We start from the raw sequence: 19,630 nt of genomic DNA, 5'->3' as shown, positions 1-19,630 counted from the left end.
TGTGTCAAGGGTGAAGAAAATCATCTCTGATCCCTCCCACCCAGCTCACCACATCTTCCACCTGCTGCCATCAGGAAGGCGCTACAGCTCACTGTCCGCCAAGACATCTCGATTTAAAAACAGTTTTTACCCACACGCAATCCGAATTCTGAACACACTATGATAACAGCACATATCCTCCCCATGCATGTACTGTATATTGTATGATGTTGTGTTTTATGTTATGTTTGACGGGAATCAGCCTACCTTGTAACATCCTGTACTGAACCTGAATTCCACCAGCTTGACTGTGTGGTCATTAAATAATCTAATCTAATCTAATCATTTATTGTTCTATAACTCTCTACATTATTGACCATATCTCTTTCCTGTGACTTTCAGTCTGAAGAAAGGTCTCGACCCGAAACGTCACCCATTACTTCTCTCCAGAAATACTGCCTGTCCCGCTGAGTTACTCCAGCTTTTTAAGTCTGTCTTGGGTTTAAAACAGCATCTGCAGTTCTTTCCTACACACCACTCTCTGGATACCTATTATTCTATAAATAAACCAGGCTGTAATTGATAGTCATACAGTGATAGAGTATGGAAACAAGTCATTCGGCCCAACTTGCCCACACGGCCGACGTGTCCCAGCTACACTTGTCCCACATGTTTGACCAAGGATCCTTCCAAACCTGTCCTATGCATGTACCTGTCTAACTGTTTATTAAATGTTGGGATTGTTCCTGCCTCAACTACCTCCTCTACAGCTTGTTCCATGCATCCACCAACCTTTGTGTGTAAAAGTTACCCCACAGATTCCTAATAAATCTTTTCCCCTTCACCTTAAACGTTGTCCTCTGGTCCTTGTTCCACTTACTCTGGCCAAGAGACTCTGTGCCTCTGTGTAACTGGGACATTCCCCTGACCAATGCATTGTGGACCTGGATCCTCACCGTTTATGGTCACCCCCAAGTCGACGATGTAGCAGGTGCCCAGGAGCGATGGTCCGTCTCCGCGCCCGGGGGCAGCAACACGGGCTCCAGGTTGGTGGCGAACCCGATGAGCGGCTTGACCTGGAGTAAGGTCACGTCGTCCACGAAGGTGGTGGTGTTGAAGCCCAGGTGGCCCCGTATCTCGATGGGCTGAAGGGCCTGTTTCCACACTGTGTCTCTGTCTCGTGTCCGCAGATAAACGACTGTTAATGCTGCAGGATGTGGAGGTGAAGCTAATTGACTGGCAACGTTGCCGGCAATCACTGGGTAAATGCTGTGTGCCAGCTTCAAGGGGGGGAGAGATGCCTGCCAGGTAATGAGGGGTTGGAGGAGAGGGGGTCAGAGTGGAGGGAGTGGTGTAGGGGAGAGCGGAGAGCCCCTTGTCCACCCTACACCAAATGACCTTTGTGTGGTGTGTTTAGTTGAGTTGTGTTGTTTATTTCAGTTTAGTTTAGATTAGCTTAGTTTAGTTAAGTTTAGGTCAGTTTGTTTAATATAATTTAGTTCAGTTGTTGAGTTCAGTTGTTTAATTCAGTTCAATTTAGTTTAGGTCAGTTTTGTTTAGTTTAGTTTAGTTTAGTTTAGTTTAGTTTAGTTTAGTTTAGTTTAGTTTAGTTTAGTTTCGTTGAGTTCAGTTCTCAACCCGAAACGTCACTCATTCCTTTTCTCCAGATATGCTGCCTGTCCTGTTGAGTTACTCCAGCATTTTGTGTCTATCTTCAGTTTAATTTAGTTTTGTATCGTATTCAGGACAGGTTAGTTTAGTTCAGTTCAGTTCAGTTTAGTTTAGTTTAGTTTGTGAGCTTACCTTAAGCTGGTGAATTGTCATCGACATGATTGATAAATAAACTTAGTAATGGTGACGAGTCTGATGTTAACTCCCTCTGTACTGGGAGGGAGTTAACTCCCTCTGTACCCATGCCATCCATTTATGCCATCCTTCAGAAGAAGGGGAATGAGGCGGGGCTAATAAGAAATGAGAGGCGCCAGTTCCAAGAGTTTTTTAAGGCCCTAAAGAGAGGACAAAAGGCTAGGGGCGGCTCCAATCCTTCACCAGGGGCAGGTAAAAGATCTAGTGTACTTTCAAAATGAAGCTCACTATAGCCAGCCTGAGTATCAATGGGGGCAGGGGGTCTCTCCGTAGGTTTCACCATCTCTCAGTGCTCAGGGACGGGAGGTATGCGGTGAGCTTCCTGCAGGAAACACACACTGTGGCTAGTGATTAACCCACCTGGCTCCTGGAGTGGGAAGGGGGGGGGTCTACATGAGTCATCTCAGCTCCAATTCGAGTGGAATGGCCTTCCTGTTGGCCCCGTCTTTCCAGCCAGAGATCCTCAAAGTGCAGGACATTGTACCAGGCCGTTTGCTGTATCTGGCCGTGTGCTTGGATGGCGTGCCATTGCACTTCATTAATGTGTACGCCCCCAAAATCGGAGCAATGCAGACGCGTTTAACAAGGGAAGTGACCACATTGTTGAACACTATCGACCGTGGGGAGTGTGTTTTCCTTGGGGGAGATTTTAATTGTGCCTTCGAGGAGAGAGATCGCTCTGGCGTTCAATGTGACCCGGCTTCAGTAAAGACTTTAAGGGAGATGGTGGACACTTTTGAGCTGGTAGATGCTTGGCGGAATTTCCATCCTGACTCTAACACCTTCTCGTACAGGTTTGAGGGGGGTGGTTCCCGTATTGACTGTTTATACGTGTCCAAGGACTATGTCTCCTGTGTTTCGGCGGCCTCCATGTGGCCGGCACCATGCTCGGACCATTGCCTTATGCGAGTGGATTTTATCCCCACACGCACGCAGGCTGGGTCCGCGTACTGGCATTCTAATAGCCAGCTGCTGGAGGATCGCCGATTCCGGGATTGATTCAGGCTATTCTGGGCGAGGTGGAGAGAGGGGCAGGGGCGTTTCCTTTCCCTAAGGCAGTGGTGGGACGTGGGGAAGGCCAACGTCCGTCTGTTTTGCCAGGACTACGTGAGGGGGTCGACCAAGGGGCGGGACTCCGAGATCGGACGGATTGAGAGAGAGTTGCTCGACTCGGAGGCACGTCTGGATCAGATTGTTGGGGCTTCGTGTGAGTGGGAGGAATACCAGGAGAAGAAGGGAGCACTGAGGGACTTGCAGCTCAGGGGGTCCCGGGGTGCGTATGTGAGGTCGCGAGTACAGATGTTGCACGATCTGGACCGCGCCTCCCCCTTTTTCTTTTCTCTGGAGAAGGGGCGAGGAGCCCGCAGGCAGCTTGTAGAGTTGTTTGCGGATCATGGCTTCTCTGTCACAGATCCGGAGAGCATTGGTGCCTCGGTTCGGTCTTTCTACAAGACTCTGTTCTCGGCTGGTACATCGAGTGGGGAGGAGCAAGAGGTCCTGTGGGAGGGCTTACCCGCTGTGTGCAATGATGTGGCTGAACACCTGGATGATCCCCTAACTCTGGAGGAGTTGACTGGTGCCCTGCACCAGCTCAAGGGGGGCAAGTCTCCAGGGCTGGATGGGCTGACTGTGGAATACCTTAGAGCCTTCTGGGATGTCCTGGGGGGTGACTATATGAAGGTCCTGGGGGAGAGCCTGGCGACCGGCGAGGTGCCCTTCTCATGGCGCAGGGCAGTTGTTGTCCTGCTGCCCAAGAAGGGCGATCTCCGCCTTTTGAAGAACTGGCGCCCGGTCTCTCTCCTCAGCACGGACTATAAAGTTTTTGCACGGGCATTGGCGAATCGCCTGGGCCCCGTGCTGTCCCAGGTGATCCACCCTGACCAGTCGTACACAGTCCTGGGCCGGTCCATCCAGGACAATATCCTTCTGGTCCGGGACCTGATCCATCTGACCCAGGGGGCTGGTCAGTCAGTCCGGGCCCCATGCAACATGAGCCGCCTTTCCGAGATGCCCACGTGCCGTTGTGTGACGCGGAGAGGCGTGTACTGTACAGGCTGCTCTTGCACACTCTCCACTTCCTCGCCCTCGTCTTCCGTCCAGACACACCCTGGCGGTCCGTGTTACCACCTGACGAGGGGAGCGGTCCCCAGTGGAGGTCTCTCTACAAGGGAGTCCTCCCCCTTTACATCGGGGACCTGGGGTGGAGAGTGTTGCACAGAGCTGTGGCCTGTAATAGGTACTTGAGCCGTTTCACGGACTCTTCCCCTGCTTGTCATTTCTGCGGCGAGGAAGAGACCGTGTTCCATGTGAACATAGAGTGTGAGAGGTTGCAGCCACTGTTCGAGTATCTGAAGGGGCTGCTCCTCAAGTTTTGGCTACATTTTAATCCAACGCTATTAATTTATGAGCACCCGGTACAGAGGAGGGAGGGTCGGGAGGGTGGAGGAGGTCTCCCTGTTGGTCTGCTCCTGGGCCTGGCCAAGATGGCCATTCACGGGTCCAGCCAGCGGGCAGTCGATGGCCACACATCGGTCGGCTACCTGCCCCTTTTCCGGGGTTACGTCCGTGCCCGCGTGTCCCTAGAAAGGGAACACGCGGTGTCCATGGGGACTGTAGAGGCCTTCTGTGAAGGCTGGTCACCACAGGAGGTTGAATATATTATAGATAAAAATGTTAATATTTTAATTTGATAATTTTGTTTAAGTGTTTTTTAAATTGTTTGAGCTTTCTACCTTCCCTTGTAAATTGTACATTTGTTTGAAAATCTAATTAAAAACATTTACGGAAAAAAAAAAAAAAAGGGGGCTGGTCAGTCAGTTGCCTGTCTCTCCCTCGACCAGGAGAAGGTGTTCGACAGGGTGGAGCACGATTACCTTCTTGGGACTCTGCAGGCGTTTGGATTGGGACCGCATTTTGTGGCCTGGGTCTGACTTTTATACACTGCTGCAGAATGCCTTGTTAAGGTCAATGGCTCTTTGTTGGCCCCCATTCCCTTTGGGAGGGGGGTTCGTCAGGGATGTCCCATGCCGGGGGAGATGGCAGGTTTTGCGTGGATCACCACGCGCCTCCTCTATCTGGTGGTCTACCTGAGTCCTGGTGAGGGGGCTTGGCCGGCGAACTGGATGGAGCTGGAGGTGAAAGTGGTCGCCCGGCTGGGACGTTGGTCCGGCCTACTTGGTGTGCTCTCTTACCGGGGCAGGGCTGTTGTTATAAACCAGGCGGTGACCTCTCTGCTGTGGTACCGGATGCCCAATATGGTCCCGTCCTCTTATTTTATAACCAGGTTACAGAGGAGATTGGTCAACTTCTTCTGGGGTGAGAGGAACCACTGTGTCTCTGCTGGGGTTCTGAGTCTCCCGTTGGAGGAGGGCGGTCAGGCGCTGGTCTGTGATCGTACCCAGGGGCGCTGCCTTCAGGAGGGTTCACGGCTCCCGGTAGCGGGCATGAGTCGGCGCGCTAGGCGGGAGTTGCCTGGCTTTTACCGTGACCTGCTGAGCGCCAGGAATTTGGTCACCTTCAGCCAGGGCCCTGCTCATCAGGGGGAGGGGGGTGTCGTGGCTGTGACGGTGGGTGTCGAGGAGAGGCGTGTGCGTGGAGCGTGGAGCTTACCCCCGCACAGTCGGAATTGTTCATAGGTCCCATGGCCCGGATCCCTCCCGGAGAACCGGCCCCATGCAACATGTAGGTATGTTGCAAAGCCTACCTGAAGCGTCACTGAAAATCTGTCCCAGCCCGTGTGCGCGATTTTGGCGCCGTTTAGAGGGGGGCGGGTTTAAAACGCGATTTTCCCTAGGCTGTTCAAATCGCGGTTTTTCAGCCTAGTTGATTATTAACGAAAAATCGCTGGAAGATTCCCTCGCTTGAGCTATTATTAGTTTTAAGGGCTTTCCTTACTTGTTATAGTAGTTTAAAAATTAACCTCTAAACCCCCGACCGCCGACAACGGGCCGGATCTCATACAGGGGAAAACGGAAGGTAGGCTGTATATTTTTACGTTAAAAAGGGCTTCTTAAGATCCCTTTATACAAAGTTTAATATTGCGAGTAGCTCATTTTGGGCCCATTTTATCCCGCAGTATTTTTCTGGGCATTTGAGGCACAAATCCACCGCAATGTGAACGTTCTAAACCAGCGCGTTCACAGGATCCCACTAGAAAGCTGATTTAAATGGACTTTAATTTACAGCAATTAAACACTAAATTCCTTCCATTTGGCCTATAAATTAAATTAAATGAGATTTAAAAATCATGTTTTATTGTGAATTATTTATGAATATTATTTGCACACTTAGGCTATTTAAAAATGTTAATCATTTATTAAGAAATAGATAGATGTTTAGATCTAGTAATTGAAGTTTGGAATTAGCTACAATTGGGTAACTAACTAATTATATGCTTTAATTTCAGGTCATCCAAGTAAGATTATTTTATATTTGTTTCAGAATGGTTCAATCTATGATAACTGAAAATTTCATTCAGTTCCCTTAATTTTTAAGAAGGTTATGGGCTTTTGATTGCACACGATCACAGCTTTTTTGTTATCTCCATAGAAAATCAATAGGGAACAAGATGCTCATTTCCGAGTATGAAAATGGCCATAACTTTTTAAATACTTGAGATATGAAAGTGAATTAGGTGTCAAATTAAACTTATTTTTATGCTTTATCTGATGGGATAAATTGCAGACTTGATTTTTTAAATCTCAAAATTTTGTAACATTGCTACAACATGAGCCGCCTTTCCGAGATGCCCACGTGCCGTTGTGTGACGTGGAGAGGCGCGTGTTGTACAGGCCGCTCCTGCACACTCTCCACTTCCTCGCCCTCGTCTTCCGTCCAGACACACCCTGGCGGTCCGTGTTACCACCTGACGAGGGGAACGGTCCCCAGTGGAGGTCTCTCTACAAGAAAGTCCTCCCCCTTTACATTGGGGGCCTGGGGTGGAGAGTGTAGCACAAAGCCGTGGCCTGCAACAGGTACTTGAGCCGGTTCACGGACTCGTCCACCATGTGTCATTTCTGCGGTGAGGAAGAGACCGTGTTCCACGTCTACATGGAGTGTGCGAGGTTGCAGCCCCTGTTCCAGTATCTGAAGGGGCTGCTCCTCATGTTTTGGCTCCACTTTAGTCCAACGGTATTAATTTATGGTGACCCGGTACAGAGGGGGGAGGGTCGGGAGGGAGGAGGGTGTCTCCCTGTCGGTCTGCTCCTGGGCCTGGCCAAGATGGTCATTCGCGGGTCCAGGCAGCGGGCAGTCAATGGCCGCATAGCGGGCGGCTACCTGCCCCTTTTCCGGGGTTACGTCCGTGCCCGCGTGTCCCTGGAGAGGGAACACGCGGTGCCAATGGGACTGTGGAGGCCTTCTGTGAACGCTGGTCACCGCAGGAGGTTGAATATATTATAGATAAGGATGGCGGGATTTTAATTTGAACTTTTGTCTTGTTTTGTAAACTGCCGATACAGGCAGCTTTTGATATGTACGATATACTACTTTGTATGTTGATTTTGTTGTTTGGAATAAAGTATTTGTATTTAAAAAAGGACAGGGACAGGGCGGGTTAGACACAGAGTGAAGCTCGTAAGCTCAGATGCAGAGTGGCACTTTCAAGTCGTGTCCCTCAACCGCAGACCCTGGGGACGTCTCCTGGTTTTTCTGTCCCAAACCCAGTTGTAGTGGACAGTGAGAGAGTGCAGGAGACTGGCCATTCACTGGCCAGCTCACTGCTGGCAGAGACAATAGACAATAGACAATAGGAGCAGGAGTAGGCCATTCGGCCCTTCGAGCCAGCACCGCCATTCAATGTGATCATGGTTGATCATCCACAATCAGTACCCTGTTTCGTGCCATATCCCCTGACTCCACTATCTTTAAGAGCCCTATCTAGCTCTCTCTTGAAAGTATCCAGAGAACCGGCCTCCACCTCTAAGGCAGAGAATTCCACAGACTCACAACTCTCTGTGTGAAAAGGAGTTTCCTCATCTCTGTTCCAAATGTCTTACCCCTTATTCTTAAACTGTGGCTCCTGGTTTTGGACTTCCCTAACATCGGGAACATGTTTCCTGCCTCTAGCGTGTCCAATCCCTTAATAATCTTATACGTTTCAATAAGAAACCCTCTCATCCTTCTAAATACCAGAATGTACAAGCCCAGCCATTCCCTTCTTCAGCATATGACAATCCCGCCATCCCGGCAATTAACCTTGTGAACCTACGCTGCACTCCCTCAATATCAAGAATGTCGTTCCACAAATTTTGAGACCAAAACTGCACACAATACTCCAGGTGTGGTCTCACTAGGGCCTTGTACAACTGCAGAAGGACCTATTTGCTCCTATACTCAACTCCTCTGCAGTCAAAATGCACCCCTGTTCTCTACACCCTCAATTCAAGAAACTTCTAAACCGCTTTCTCCGCTTGTCCCTTCCTTCCAGAGAGAACATCATCAGGCGTCAATGTGTCCCCACCTTTCTGAAGCCTTCAGACGTCTTCAGGTGGAACTTGGACCTGTCAACCTTCGTGCTACTCTATCTCCTGCAGTTGGTGGTGATCACCGTAGCCACCGTCGCGGTGAGCAAGAAGCTCTGGCTGAGGAAAACCATTGGTGTCATCACAGTGACCCAGGCCGCCACTCAACGCCGCAGGAAGAAGAGGACCATCAAGATGATCGTGTTGCTGCTGGTGGTGGCCTTTGCCCTCTGTTGGTTTCCCCTCAACGTCTACACCGTCCTGCTCACCGGCCAACGCGTCCAATTCAACAACACCCTCTACTTTGCCTTCCACAGGGTGGCCGTGAGCAGCACCTGTTGGAACTCCTTCATCTACTGTTGGATGGACAACAGGTTCCGCTCCGACCTCATGACCCTTCTGGCCAAGTGTGGGTGGAGAAGGAGGAGAGGAGGCAAGTCCAGTGGAGACGGGAGGCAGTCAGGGTGAGATGGGCGGACAAGCCTGGCCCGTCCACGGAGAATAGGTGTTTCTACCTTGGTGGGCGCAGGGGTAACAATGGGGAGGTGAGTACATTTTAGACTTTACAGATTCCCCGTTGAAACTTGGTGTCATGTTCAGCCCAAGTATTATGGGCCAAGGCATCTGTACATGTGCTGTATTGTTCTATGTTTAGTTTAGTTTAGTTCAGTACAGTTTAATAGAAAGATTAAACGCGAACTTACCCGTTGAAGTTTGATCTTTATTTTATGAGAAGTTGAAGTGAGGGATTACGTGAAGAGCCCGCCAGCCGCATGCTCGTCAATCTTCAGAGCAGCTGTATGAAACCATAAACTAGTTGCCGAACCTAAGCTATAGAAAGATTAACGACCTTAGAACTACCGATGATCTTTATGAGAAGTAGGGTTGGGAGTGAAGGGCACGTATTCCCTCACCGAGTGGGAGGAATTCAATTTAGGTCAGTTTAGTTCAGTTATACTAGTTCTATGTTAGCCTACCTTTCCACCCACTCCCTGCGCTCTAGGGGGCAATTTACAAACCCGAACGTCTTTGATATGTGGGAGGAAACCGGAGCAGCCGGAGGAAACCCACGTGGTCACAGGGAAAACTCCACACGCACACGCACACACACACACACATAGGCACGAGCGCACATACATACACTCACATTCGCACACACAGACACACACACACACACACACGCACACACGCACACACACACACACACACACATAGGCACGAGCGCACATACATACACTCACATTCGCACACACAGACACACACACACACGCACACACACACGCACACACGCACACACACACACACACACACATAGGCACGAGCACACATACATACACTCACATTCGCGCACACAGACACACAAACATTCAAACACACACACACACTCACGGCAAACGAGGTCAGAATCGAACCCGGATCGCTGGCGCGGTGAAGCAGCAGTTCCACCAATTGCATCGCAGAGCCACCACATAATGTGGCAACATATACTTCTTGGAGTAGAGAGATACAGCATGCAACAGGCCCTTCAGCCCATCTCGGCATTTTTCTCATCTCTCCACATTCCCATCAACTCTGAATTCTACCACTCAACACACATTGGGGGAAAATTTGCCTTTGATAAGGTCCCACATAGGAGATTAGTGGGCAAAATTAGAGCGCATGGTATTGGGGGTAGGGTGCTGACGGATAGAAAATTGGTTGGCAGATAGGAAACAAAGGGCAGGAATGAACGGGTCCCTTTCACAATGCCAGGCAGTGACTAGTGGGGTACCGCAAGGCTCGGTGCTGAGATCGCAGCTATTTACAATATATAAGGCAGGAACGGGGTACTGATTGTGGATGATCAGCCATGATCACATTGAATGGCGGTGCTGGTTCAAAGGGCCGAATGGCCTAATCCTGCACCTATTGTCTATAATTTACAGAGGGCTAATTAACATACAAACTCGCACATCTTTGGGATATTAGTTTAGTTTAGAAATAGGCTGTGGAAGCAGGCTCTTCACCCCACCGAGTCCGCACCAACCAGTGATCTCTGCACATTAACACTACTTTATACACACACACACTAGGGACAATTTTACATTTATTACTGAGGCAATTAACCTACAAACTTGTATGTCTTTGGTGTGAGGGTAGAATCTGCAACACCCAGTAGAATCCACGCGGTCACAGAGAGAACGTGCAAGTTACCATTGGACACGTGTCTCCGCCATGATGAGGCAGCAGCTCTACCCGCTGTGCCACAGTGTTGCCTTGAATCTTTCCATTCTGTTAGCCCTGATATATGTTTATAAAGCCCTGACCAATTTTTTAATTATTCCCTCTCCTCTGGTTTATGCCATGCACAGCTGAGTACCCCTGGAACATTGACAACATCTTACATTCAATATGTTCCTGAATGTTGATATACTCTGATGTACACAAAGTTCATGTTATTGAAGCAGAATTAGGCTATTCGACCCCATCGTCTACTCAAGGCTGATCGATCTTTCCCTCTCAACCCCATTCTTCTGCCTTTCCCCGTAATCCCAGACACCCGTACTAATCATGAATCCATCTATCTCTGCCTTCAAAATATCCATTGGCCTTCACATCCTTCTGTGGCAAAGAACACCACCATCTGACCTTTGTCTCTTGCATCTCTGGTCAAAATCCTTCCCTCAATTGAGGGAATTGAGGAGAACCCTCAATTCATGAAACCTCTAACCTACTTTCTCCATATGTCCCTTCCTTCCAGAGAGAAGATCATCAGAAGTCTTTCCTTCCCCGCTTTTCCGAAGCCTTCCGAAGTCTTCAGGAGGAAATTGCACCTGTAAACCTTCGTGCTGCTCTACCTCCTGCTGTTGGTGGTGATCATTGTAGCCTCCGCCGCGGTGAGCAAGGAGCAATGGCGGTGAGCAAAAACCATTGGTGCCATCACAGTGGCCCAGGCTGCAGTTCAACGCCGCTGGAAGTAGAGGTCCATCAAGATGATCGTGCTGCTGCTGGTGACCTTTGCCCTCTGTTGGTTCCCCCTCAACGTCTACACCATCCTGCTCTCGGGCCAACGTGTCCAATTCAACAACACCCTCTACTTTGCCTTCCACTGGGTGGCCGTGAGCAGCACCTGTTGGAACCCCTTCATCTACCTCATGACCCTTCTGGCCAAGTGTGGGGGGAGAAGGAGGAGAGGAGGCAAGATCCTGCCGCTCACCGTGGCCAGCGGAGACGGGAGGCAGTTGGGGTGAGATTGGAGGACAAGCCTGGCCCGTCCACGGAGAATAGGAGTGTCTACCTTGGTGGGCGCAGGGGTAACAATGGGGAGGTGAATGCACTTTAGACTTAACAGATACAGCGTGGAAACTTGGTGTCATGTTCAGCCCAGGTATTATGGGCTGAGACATCTGTATCTGTGCTGTATTGTTCTATGTTTAGTTTAGTTCACTTCAGTTTAGTTTAATTCAGTTCAGTTTAGTTCAGTTTAGTTTAGTTTAGTTTAGAGATATCAACGATCACAAGCGACCTCCTAAAATTCTTAAAGGATTGAACAGGCTAGATGTAGGAAAAATGTTCCCCATGTTGAGGGAGCACAGAACCAGGGGTCACTGTTTAAGAATATGGGGTAGGCCATTTAGGACTGAGATGAGGTAAAACATTTTCACCCAGAGAGTTGTGAATCTGTGAAATTCTCTGCCACAGAAGACAGTGGATGCCAATTCACTGGATGTTTTTGAAGAGTGACTTAGATTTAGCTGTTAGGGCTTAAAGAATCAAGGGATATTGAGAAAAGCAGGAGGGTGGGACTGATTTAAATGATCAGGCATGATCATATTGAATGGCGGTGTTGGCTCGAAGGGCTGAATGGCCTATTCCTGCACCTATTATCTATTTCTATGTTTCTACCCCATACAAACTGGTTCTACGTTATCCTACTTTCTCACCCACTCCCTGCGCTCTATGGGGCAATTTACACAGGGCCCATTAACCTGCAAACCCGCACGTCTTTGGGATGTGGGAGGAAACCGGAGCACCCAGAGAGAACCCACGTGGTCACAGGGAAAACTACACACGCACACGCACACACATAAACACACACACACACATGCACACACGCGCACGCACACATATACAAACACACTCACACATACACGCACGCACACACACACGCACACACATATGCTCGCACACACGCACACACTCACACACACGCACACGCACACACGCAGCACTCGAGGGTAGGATCGAACCCGGAACTCGATATGGCAGTATATACTTCTCTGAGTAGAGAGATACAGAATGCAAACAGACCCTTCAGCCCATCTTGTCATTCTTTTTAATCTCCCCACATTCCTATCACCTCCCCGCCAAATTCTAAAACTCACCACACATTAGGGTGCAATTTACAGAGGGCTGATTAACATACAAACCCGCACTTCTGGGATATTAGTTTAGTTTAGCCGCACAAATGAAGTCTAGCCGCACCGATCAGCGATCCCCACACACACACACTGTTAATTCTGGCTAAATTGGAGAGGCCAAGACACTAAAATTGAGTAAAGGCTTCCGGGCTGCTAGGCCATTTGGTCAATTTAAATGTGCCTTCTGCAGAAATAGGACAAGCTGCAGAATGGTGCCAGTTTGTCTAGTGCCTAGATAAGAGCTGCAGGAAGAGAATGGAAACATCTGCAGATCCTGACAATTAGGTGCAAATTGCATGGAATGGATTGGATGAATGCAAACGAGACATACACATTGTATATAATGTTGCAAAGCTTTACATTGCTAGTTGTTGATTGGATTAAGTATTGAGCCTTGTCTGGGTTTCTTGAATATCAAGGCACATGTTGCGATGTTTGTTTCCTCAATGGAAGCACCGTTTGAATACATTGTATTAGTCACTATTATTGGGTTAGTGAAATGTCTATCATATACTGTGTTAATTGATATAACCATATAACCATATATAACCATATAACAATTACAGCACGGAAACAGGCCATCTCGGCCCTACAAGTCCGCGCCGAACAATTTTTTTCCCTTAGTCCCACCTGCCTGCACTCATACCATAACCCTCCATTCCCTTCTCATCCATATGCCTATCCAATTTATTCTTAAATGATACCAACGAACCTGCCGCCACCACTTCCACTGGAAGCTCATTCCACACCGCTACCATTCTCTGAGTAAAGAAGTTCCCCCTCATGTTACCCCTAAACTTCTGTCCCTTAATTCTGAAGTCATGTCCTCTTGTTTGAATCTTCCCTATTCTCAAAGGGAAAAGCTTGATCACATCAACTCTGTCTATCCCTCTCATCATTTTAAAGACCTCTATCAAGTCCCCCCTTAACCTTCTGCGCTCCAGAGAATAAAGACCTAACTTATTCAACCTATCTCTGTAACTTAGTTGTTGAACCACCCCTATGTGGTTCGGCCCCTCAAGGTTCGGGGACCTACAAGAGACCGCTCACACGAGGTCCTGTGTCAATCTTCTGGGAGAACGCTTAGGACTGAGTGACCTTCTGGAGTGTCTCTGCTTGAGCGAGGCTAAAGAGGGCTTGATCAGGCAGATACGAGGATCGAACCGACATTGGTTATGTATATTAGTGCAACTGTAATTGTGTTTTGTCAAAATAAAGTTTAGATGCACAAGTGCTGGACTCAGTGATTTTTGACTGAAACTAGACTGGGGGGAAGCTTAGAACGAGCTATTTACATTGAGGGCTCGTCCGGGTTCTCAACAGACCCCCAAACACAAGTTTGCGATCAAGGCTGTTGAGCTGTTTCGATCGCGAGTGCAGAAATCGGGCCCACTGTGCAGTTCTCGCATTGATTTTCGGCACTTCAATAGTTGGGGCGGATCGATCATTCGCGGGCTTGGGAAAGGGTCCAATTGAGATCGTAGGAACAGAGTCTAGCAAGCATGGGGTGTGGTTAGCACACCTTTGGGTTAGGGGCCCATAAAACAAGGTGAGGCATGGCCCAAAACTTGGTCTTAGTTGGCAGACTGCAGCTGCTTTAACGAGAGCCTGACGCGCTTCGAGGGTGAGGGGTGGCCCATTGTCCAGATTTGGTATCCAATTGGTGGGCAACATAAGTTGTGTTCTGAAAATCGGCATCGACTGCCAGCACGGAGAGGCTAGGCGCTGAATTCCTGGTTCTAAGCAGAGAGGGGTGTCTGCGTGAAGGTATCTGAGTCCCTCCCTGGAGTGATGGACGAGGAACCTCGTAAAGGCAGTGGGCTCGGTGCCTGGAGTATAGATTGGCTGGGAATACTCTAGTCCATTCGAGATTTCATTGGGCAAATTAGTTTGAATTCGAGAGCCCGCGTATGTGGAGGGATACACACCAAAACTAGTTGGTCCGAGAACGACTCTAGATTTGCAGAATCAAATTTCCAAATACAGAATTTCACATTGAAGTTCTGCCCGTACGGCAGAATTCGAATTCTGTTTAAATAGAACTTCAGACTTTGTGCATGTTTGAGATCGATTCCGAATAGCGGCTGATAACAGTGAATAGTAACTATTCACTGGTCGATTGTTGATTAGTACCTGATAGCGAAGAGTAACCGAGAGACGGGAACCTGGTTTACTTGGTGAAAAGTACCCGGATGCGAAAGGTTCTGTAGAACTTAGAGAGGAGGGATAGGGGTCCCCCTATAGAAGTCCAGTCTTATCAGGAGGAAAGTAACATTTAGGAAAAGTAGTCATTTAAGAAGTAGTACCCCTCAGCAAAGAGTAGTCTAGGAAGGGGAATATCTGCGGTATCTGAGGGAGAGGTTTACTGATTGATAACAGCATGATGCGGCATTGAGTTTGAATGTTTGTAAACTGTGTGCTAGCATGTTAAATTATTATTGTAAATTGTAACAATCCAGCATCGTCTATTTTAGCATCTTTATCAGATCAGAATTGTATAAATACTTTGTGTATGTAAAAAGATTTAGAGTGTATTAAGATTTAGAAAGTTAAGATTTAGAGTGTGTTAAGTTTGCGGACTGCTATTGTATTGTTTGTGTGAGTGCTTAAGGATTTTTGGGTGTTAGATAATTTTAAGTAAAAGTGTGTTTGAATTAAATATTTGTAATTGTTTAGATTGTATGGTATGGCAACTGCTCTGTCTCCGACCGGAAAGCACTGCAGAGGGTGGTGAAAACTGTCCAACGCATCACCGGTTCCTCTCTCCCCTCCATTGAGTCTGTCCAAAGCAAGCGATGTCTGCAAAGGGCGCTCAGCATCGCCAAGGACTGCTCTCACCCCAGCCACAGTCTGTTTACCCTCCTCCCATCTGGGAGGCGCTACAGGTCTCTCCGTTGCCGGACCAGCAGGTTCAGGAACAGCTTCTTCCCTGCGGCTGTTACACTACTTAACTCTGTTTGTAAAGATATATATTTTACTGCTCATTATTCTATGTTCGCTGTTCTGGGTGAGATGCTAACTGCATTTCGTTGTCTCTGTACTGTACACTGCACAATGACAATAAAGATTGAATTTGAATCTGAATCTGATTGAGCCATTTTTCGAAGCAGAGGGGTGTGGATGATTTCCAGTCTGTTAGGATCATTTTCTTGGCTGCCACCATACCAAGCATCAGTGCTTGTTGTTCTTCAGAAGTGAAATACAAAGCAGTCTCTGAGCGTCCAAAAAGTGCCAGTTCTGGATCAGGTGGGAATATCTTTTCCATAGACCCCAGAGAACCACTTAAATATTTCAGACCAGTATCTTTGTATATGAGGACTGAGCCAGAAAATGTGTGTTAAAGAAGCATCTGCACCTTTGCATCTGTCACATAATGGAGAAATAGCTGGGTAGATTCAATGTAATTTGGTCTTTGAGTAATGGAGTCTATGGATGACTTTAAACTGGATCAGTTTATACCTGACATTGATCGAACAAGTTTGGATTCTGGTCAAACCTTCATTCCAAATGTCGTCAGACACCTGGAAATTCAGCTCAGTAGAGCAGGCTTCTTTCAGATGGGTAGTGGATACAGAGGTGGTGAATAGACGCACAAAGTGAGATATTAGATGTTTGGAGTCCAGAGGAAGCTGCAGGAGCTCATAGAGTGGGCAACTGTGAGGCATGGTTTGAAAATTTGGAATTTGTACGTTGTGCCTAATTTGGAGATAGCGAAAAAAATGAGAGTTGGAAAGGTTAAAATTTGATTTCAGCTGATTAAACGAAGCAAACTATATATAAATCTCTGAGGGTCGCAAGGCCCTTGTCCCTCCAGACAGCAAACACCCCATCTGTCTGTGATGGCAAAAAGGAGTGGTTGTGACATATGGGGGTGTAAATAGAGACATTTGACAATGTACTGAAACTTCTTATCTGATTTAAAATTCAAATAGAATTTCTTAAAATAAAATTCTCACCAACCAACTTGTGTGGGGGTTCTGTTTTGGAAAAAAGCAAAGTACAGAGGGAGGAATGTTTAACTACTGTGCTTTCAATGTTTAGCCATGAGGGGGCATTATTATTATTATTCAAAGTTTCATCTGGGAATCCCCATTGCCAGTAAATCAGAGCTCTAGCATTGGCTGCCCAACAGTAGTGCCTAAATGTAGGAAGGCCCATGCCTCCCTCATTGTTTGGCTTTTGAAGATGTGCCTTTGATATACGGTGGGCTTTATAGCCCCAAATGAATGAACGGATAATGGAGTCCACTTTTTTAAAGAATGATGAAGTAAGAAAAATTGGAAGATTTTGGAATAAATATAAAAATCTAGGAAGACACCATTTTGATAGCATTAATACGCCCCACTATAGACAAGGGTAAAATCCTCCACTTCTCTATGTTCAGTTTTAACTTTGTAATCATATCAGCGTAGTTGAGTTTGAATATAAGTTTGTGGTTTAGGGGTATTTTGAGTCCTAGATATGTAAAATGGTCATATACTATCTTAAATGGTAGAGCCTCAAGGACATCTGAATCTATACTGTGTGATAAAGGCATAACCTTGCTCTTACTCCAGTTGACTGTGTATCCAGAAAGCTTGCCAAATGATTTAATAAAATCTAACAAGGGAGGAACAGAGGCTTCTGGATAAGGGAGATATAGTAATGTGTCATCGGCATAAAGCCCCACACGACTTTCCACGTTCCCCACCTTAATACCCCTGATGTTTGGGTGACTCCTGATACCTATTGCGAGTGGCTCCAGAGCAATATCAAAGAGTAAGGGGGACAGAGGATCTCGCTGTCTGACCCCACGTTGTAAGTCAAAAGGTCCGGATTTATCATTATTAGTGAGGATGGATGATGTCGGACAAAGATACACCATTTTGACCCACGCAATAAAGGGATCCCCTAACCCAAATCTTTTAATTACCTCTAACATATCGGGCCACTCTATCTGGTCGAACGCTTTTTCGGCGTATAAGGATAAGATGGCCGCTCTGGAATCCCCCCTCTTGGTGGAGCTATGTAGATTATTCAGGAGTCGACGCACATTACAAAACGAAAATCCCTGTTTGGTCAGGGTATATAATTGATGAAATATGCTTCCCCAGACTATTAGCTATTATTTTTGTGATAGCCTTTTGATCAAGGTTGAGGAGAGCAAAAGGCCTATAATAATAATATAATAATGGATGGGATTTATATAGCGCCTTTCTAATACTCAAGGCACTTTACATCGCATTATTCATTCACTCCTCAGTCATACTCGGTGGTGGTGAGCTACTTCTGTAGCCACAGCTGCCCTGGGGCAGACTGACGGAAGCGTGGCTGCCATTCTGCGCCTACGGCCCCTCCGACCACCACCAATCACTCACACACATTCACACACAGGCAAAGGTGGGTGAAGTGTCTTGCCCAAGGACACAACGACAGTATGCACTCCAAGCGGGATTCGAACCGGCTACCTTCCGGTCGCCAGCCGAACACTTAGCCCATTGTGCCATCTGTCGTCCTATAGCTGCCAGGTTCAGTTTTATACTTGTCTTTTTTTAACAGGATACATATATTTGCCTCATACAGGGACTTTGGAAACCTGTTATTATTAATCGAATCATTGATCATCCTAATTAGGAGTGGGGTAGCGACTTATGAAATGCCTTGTAGAATTCACAACCAAATCCATCCAGGCCAGCCGCATTACTGGAGGGAAAAGGACGGATTGCATCTTAACAGGTGTGGGACCAGCATTCTGGCAGGCAGGTTTGCCACTGCTACACGGGTGGTTTTAAACTGAATAAGGGGGGTGGGGTTTCGAATGGGCTAGTGGAGGATGGAGTTAAAGGGAAAGGGTTTCTTAAATGTGTGAGCGTAGAGACAGAGGGGTGTAAAATGAGGGTAGAAGCAATAGGTAGCAAGGTGAAAAGTAAAAGTGGCAGGCCGGAACATCCAGGGCAAAAATCAAAAAGGGCCACTTTTCAACAAAATTGTATAAGGGGTAAGAGTGTTGTAAAAACAAGCCTGAAGGCTTTGTGTCTCAATGCAAGGAGCATTCGTAATAAGGTGGATGAGTTGAATGTGCAGATAGCTATTAATGACTATGATATAGTTGGGATCACGGAGACATGGCTCCAGGGTGACCAAGGCTGGGAGCTGAACATCCAGGGATATTCAATATTCAGGAGGGATAGAGAGAAAGGAAAAGGAGGTGGGGTAGCGTTGCTGATTAGAGAGGAGATTAACGCAATGGAAAGGAAGGACATTAGTTTGCAGGATGTGGAATCGGTATGGGTAGAGCTGCGAAACACTAAGGGGCAGAAAACGCTGGTGGGTGTTGTGTACAGGCCACCTAACAGTAGTAGTGAAGTTGGAGATGGTATCAAACAGGAAATTAGAAATGCGTGCGACAAAGGCAAAACCGTTATAATGGGTGACTTCAATCTACATATAGATTGGGTGAATCAAATTGGCAGGGGTGCTGAGGAAGAGGATTTTTTGGAATGTATGCGGGATAGTTATCTAAATCAACATGTAGAGGAACCAACGAGAGAGCAGGCTATTTTAGACTGGGTATTGAGTAATGAGGAAGGGTTAGTTAGCAGTCTTGTTGTACGTGCCCCCTTGGGCAAGAGTGACCATAATATGGTTGAGTTCTTCATTAGGATGGAGAGTGACATTGTTAATTCAGAAACAATGGTTCTGAACTTAAAGAAAGGTAACTTTGAGGGTATGAGACGTGAATTGGCCAAGATTGACTGGCAATTAATTCTAAAAGGGTTGACGGTGGATATGCAATGGAAGACATTTAAAGACTGCATGGATGAACTACAAAAATTGTTCATCCCAGTTTGGCAAAAGAATAAATCAGGGAAGGTAGTGCATCCGTGGATAACAAGGGAAATCAGGGATAGTATCAAAGCGAAGGATGATGCGTACAAATTAGCC

The 19,630-nt window shown here is 47.3% G+C and overlaps 1 protein-coding gene across 1 annotated transcript; it reads left to right on the top strand.

Annotated features, from left to right (window-relative positions):
* Positions 1–983: 983 nt before the first annotated feature.
* On the top strand, positions 984–8,875 carry LOC116969253 (probable G-protein coupled receptor 83). Its single transcript, XM_033016143.1, has 4 exons — positions 984–1,025; positions 2,299–2,464; positions 3,257–3,344; positions 8,273–8,875. Exons 1-4 carry the CDS (start codon positions 984–986, stop codon positions 8,772–8,774), a joined length of 798 nt encoding a protein of 265 aa, XP_032872034.1. The 3' UTR covers positions 8,775–8,875.
* Positions 8,876–19,630: the final 10,755 nt, after the last annotated feature.

This window comes from Amblyraja radiata, unplaced genomic scaffold (genome assembly GCF_010909765.2).
Source record: "Amblyraja radiata isolate CabotCenter1 unplaced genomic scaffold, sAmbRad1.1.pri S135, whole genome shotgun sequence".
In the NCBI taxonomy this organism is placed as follows: domain Eukaryota; kingdom Metazoa; phylum Chordata; class Chondrichthyes; order Rajiformes; family Rajidae; genus Amblyraja; species Amblyraja radiata.
The sequence above is the reverse complement of the archived record's forward strand: the minus strand, read 5'-3'. Positions and strand labels throughout refer to the sequence as shown.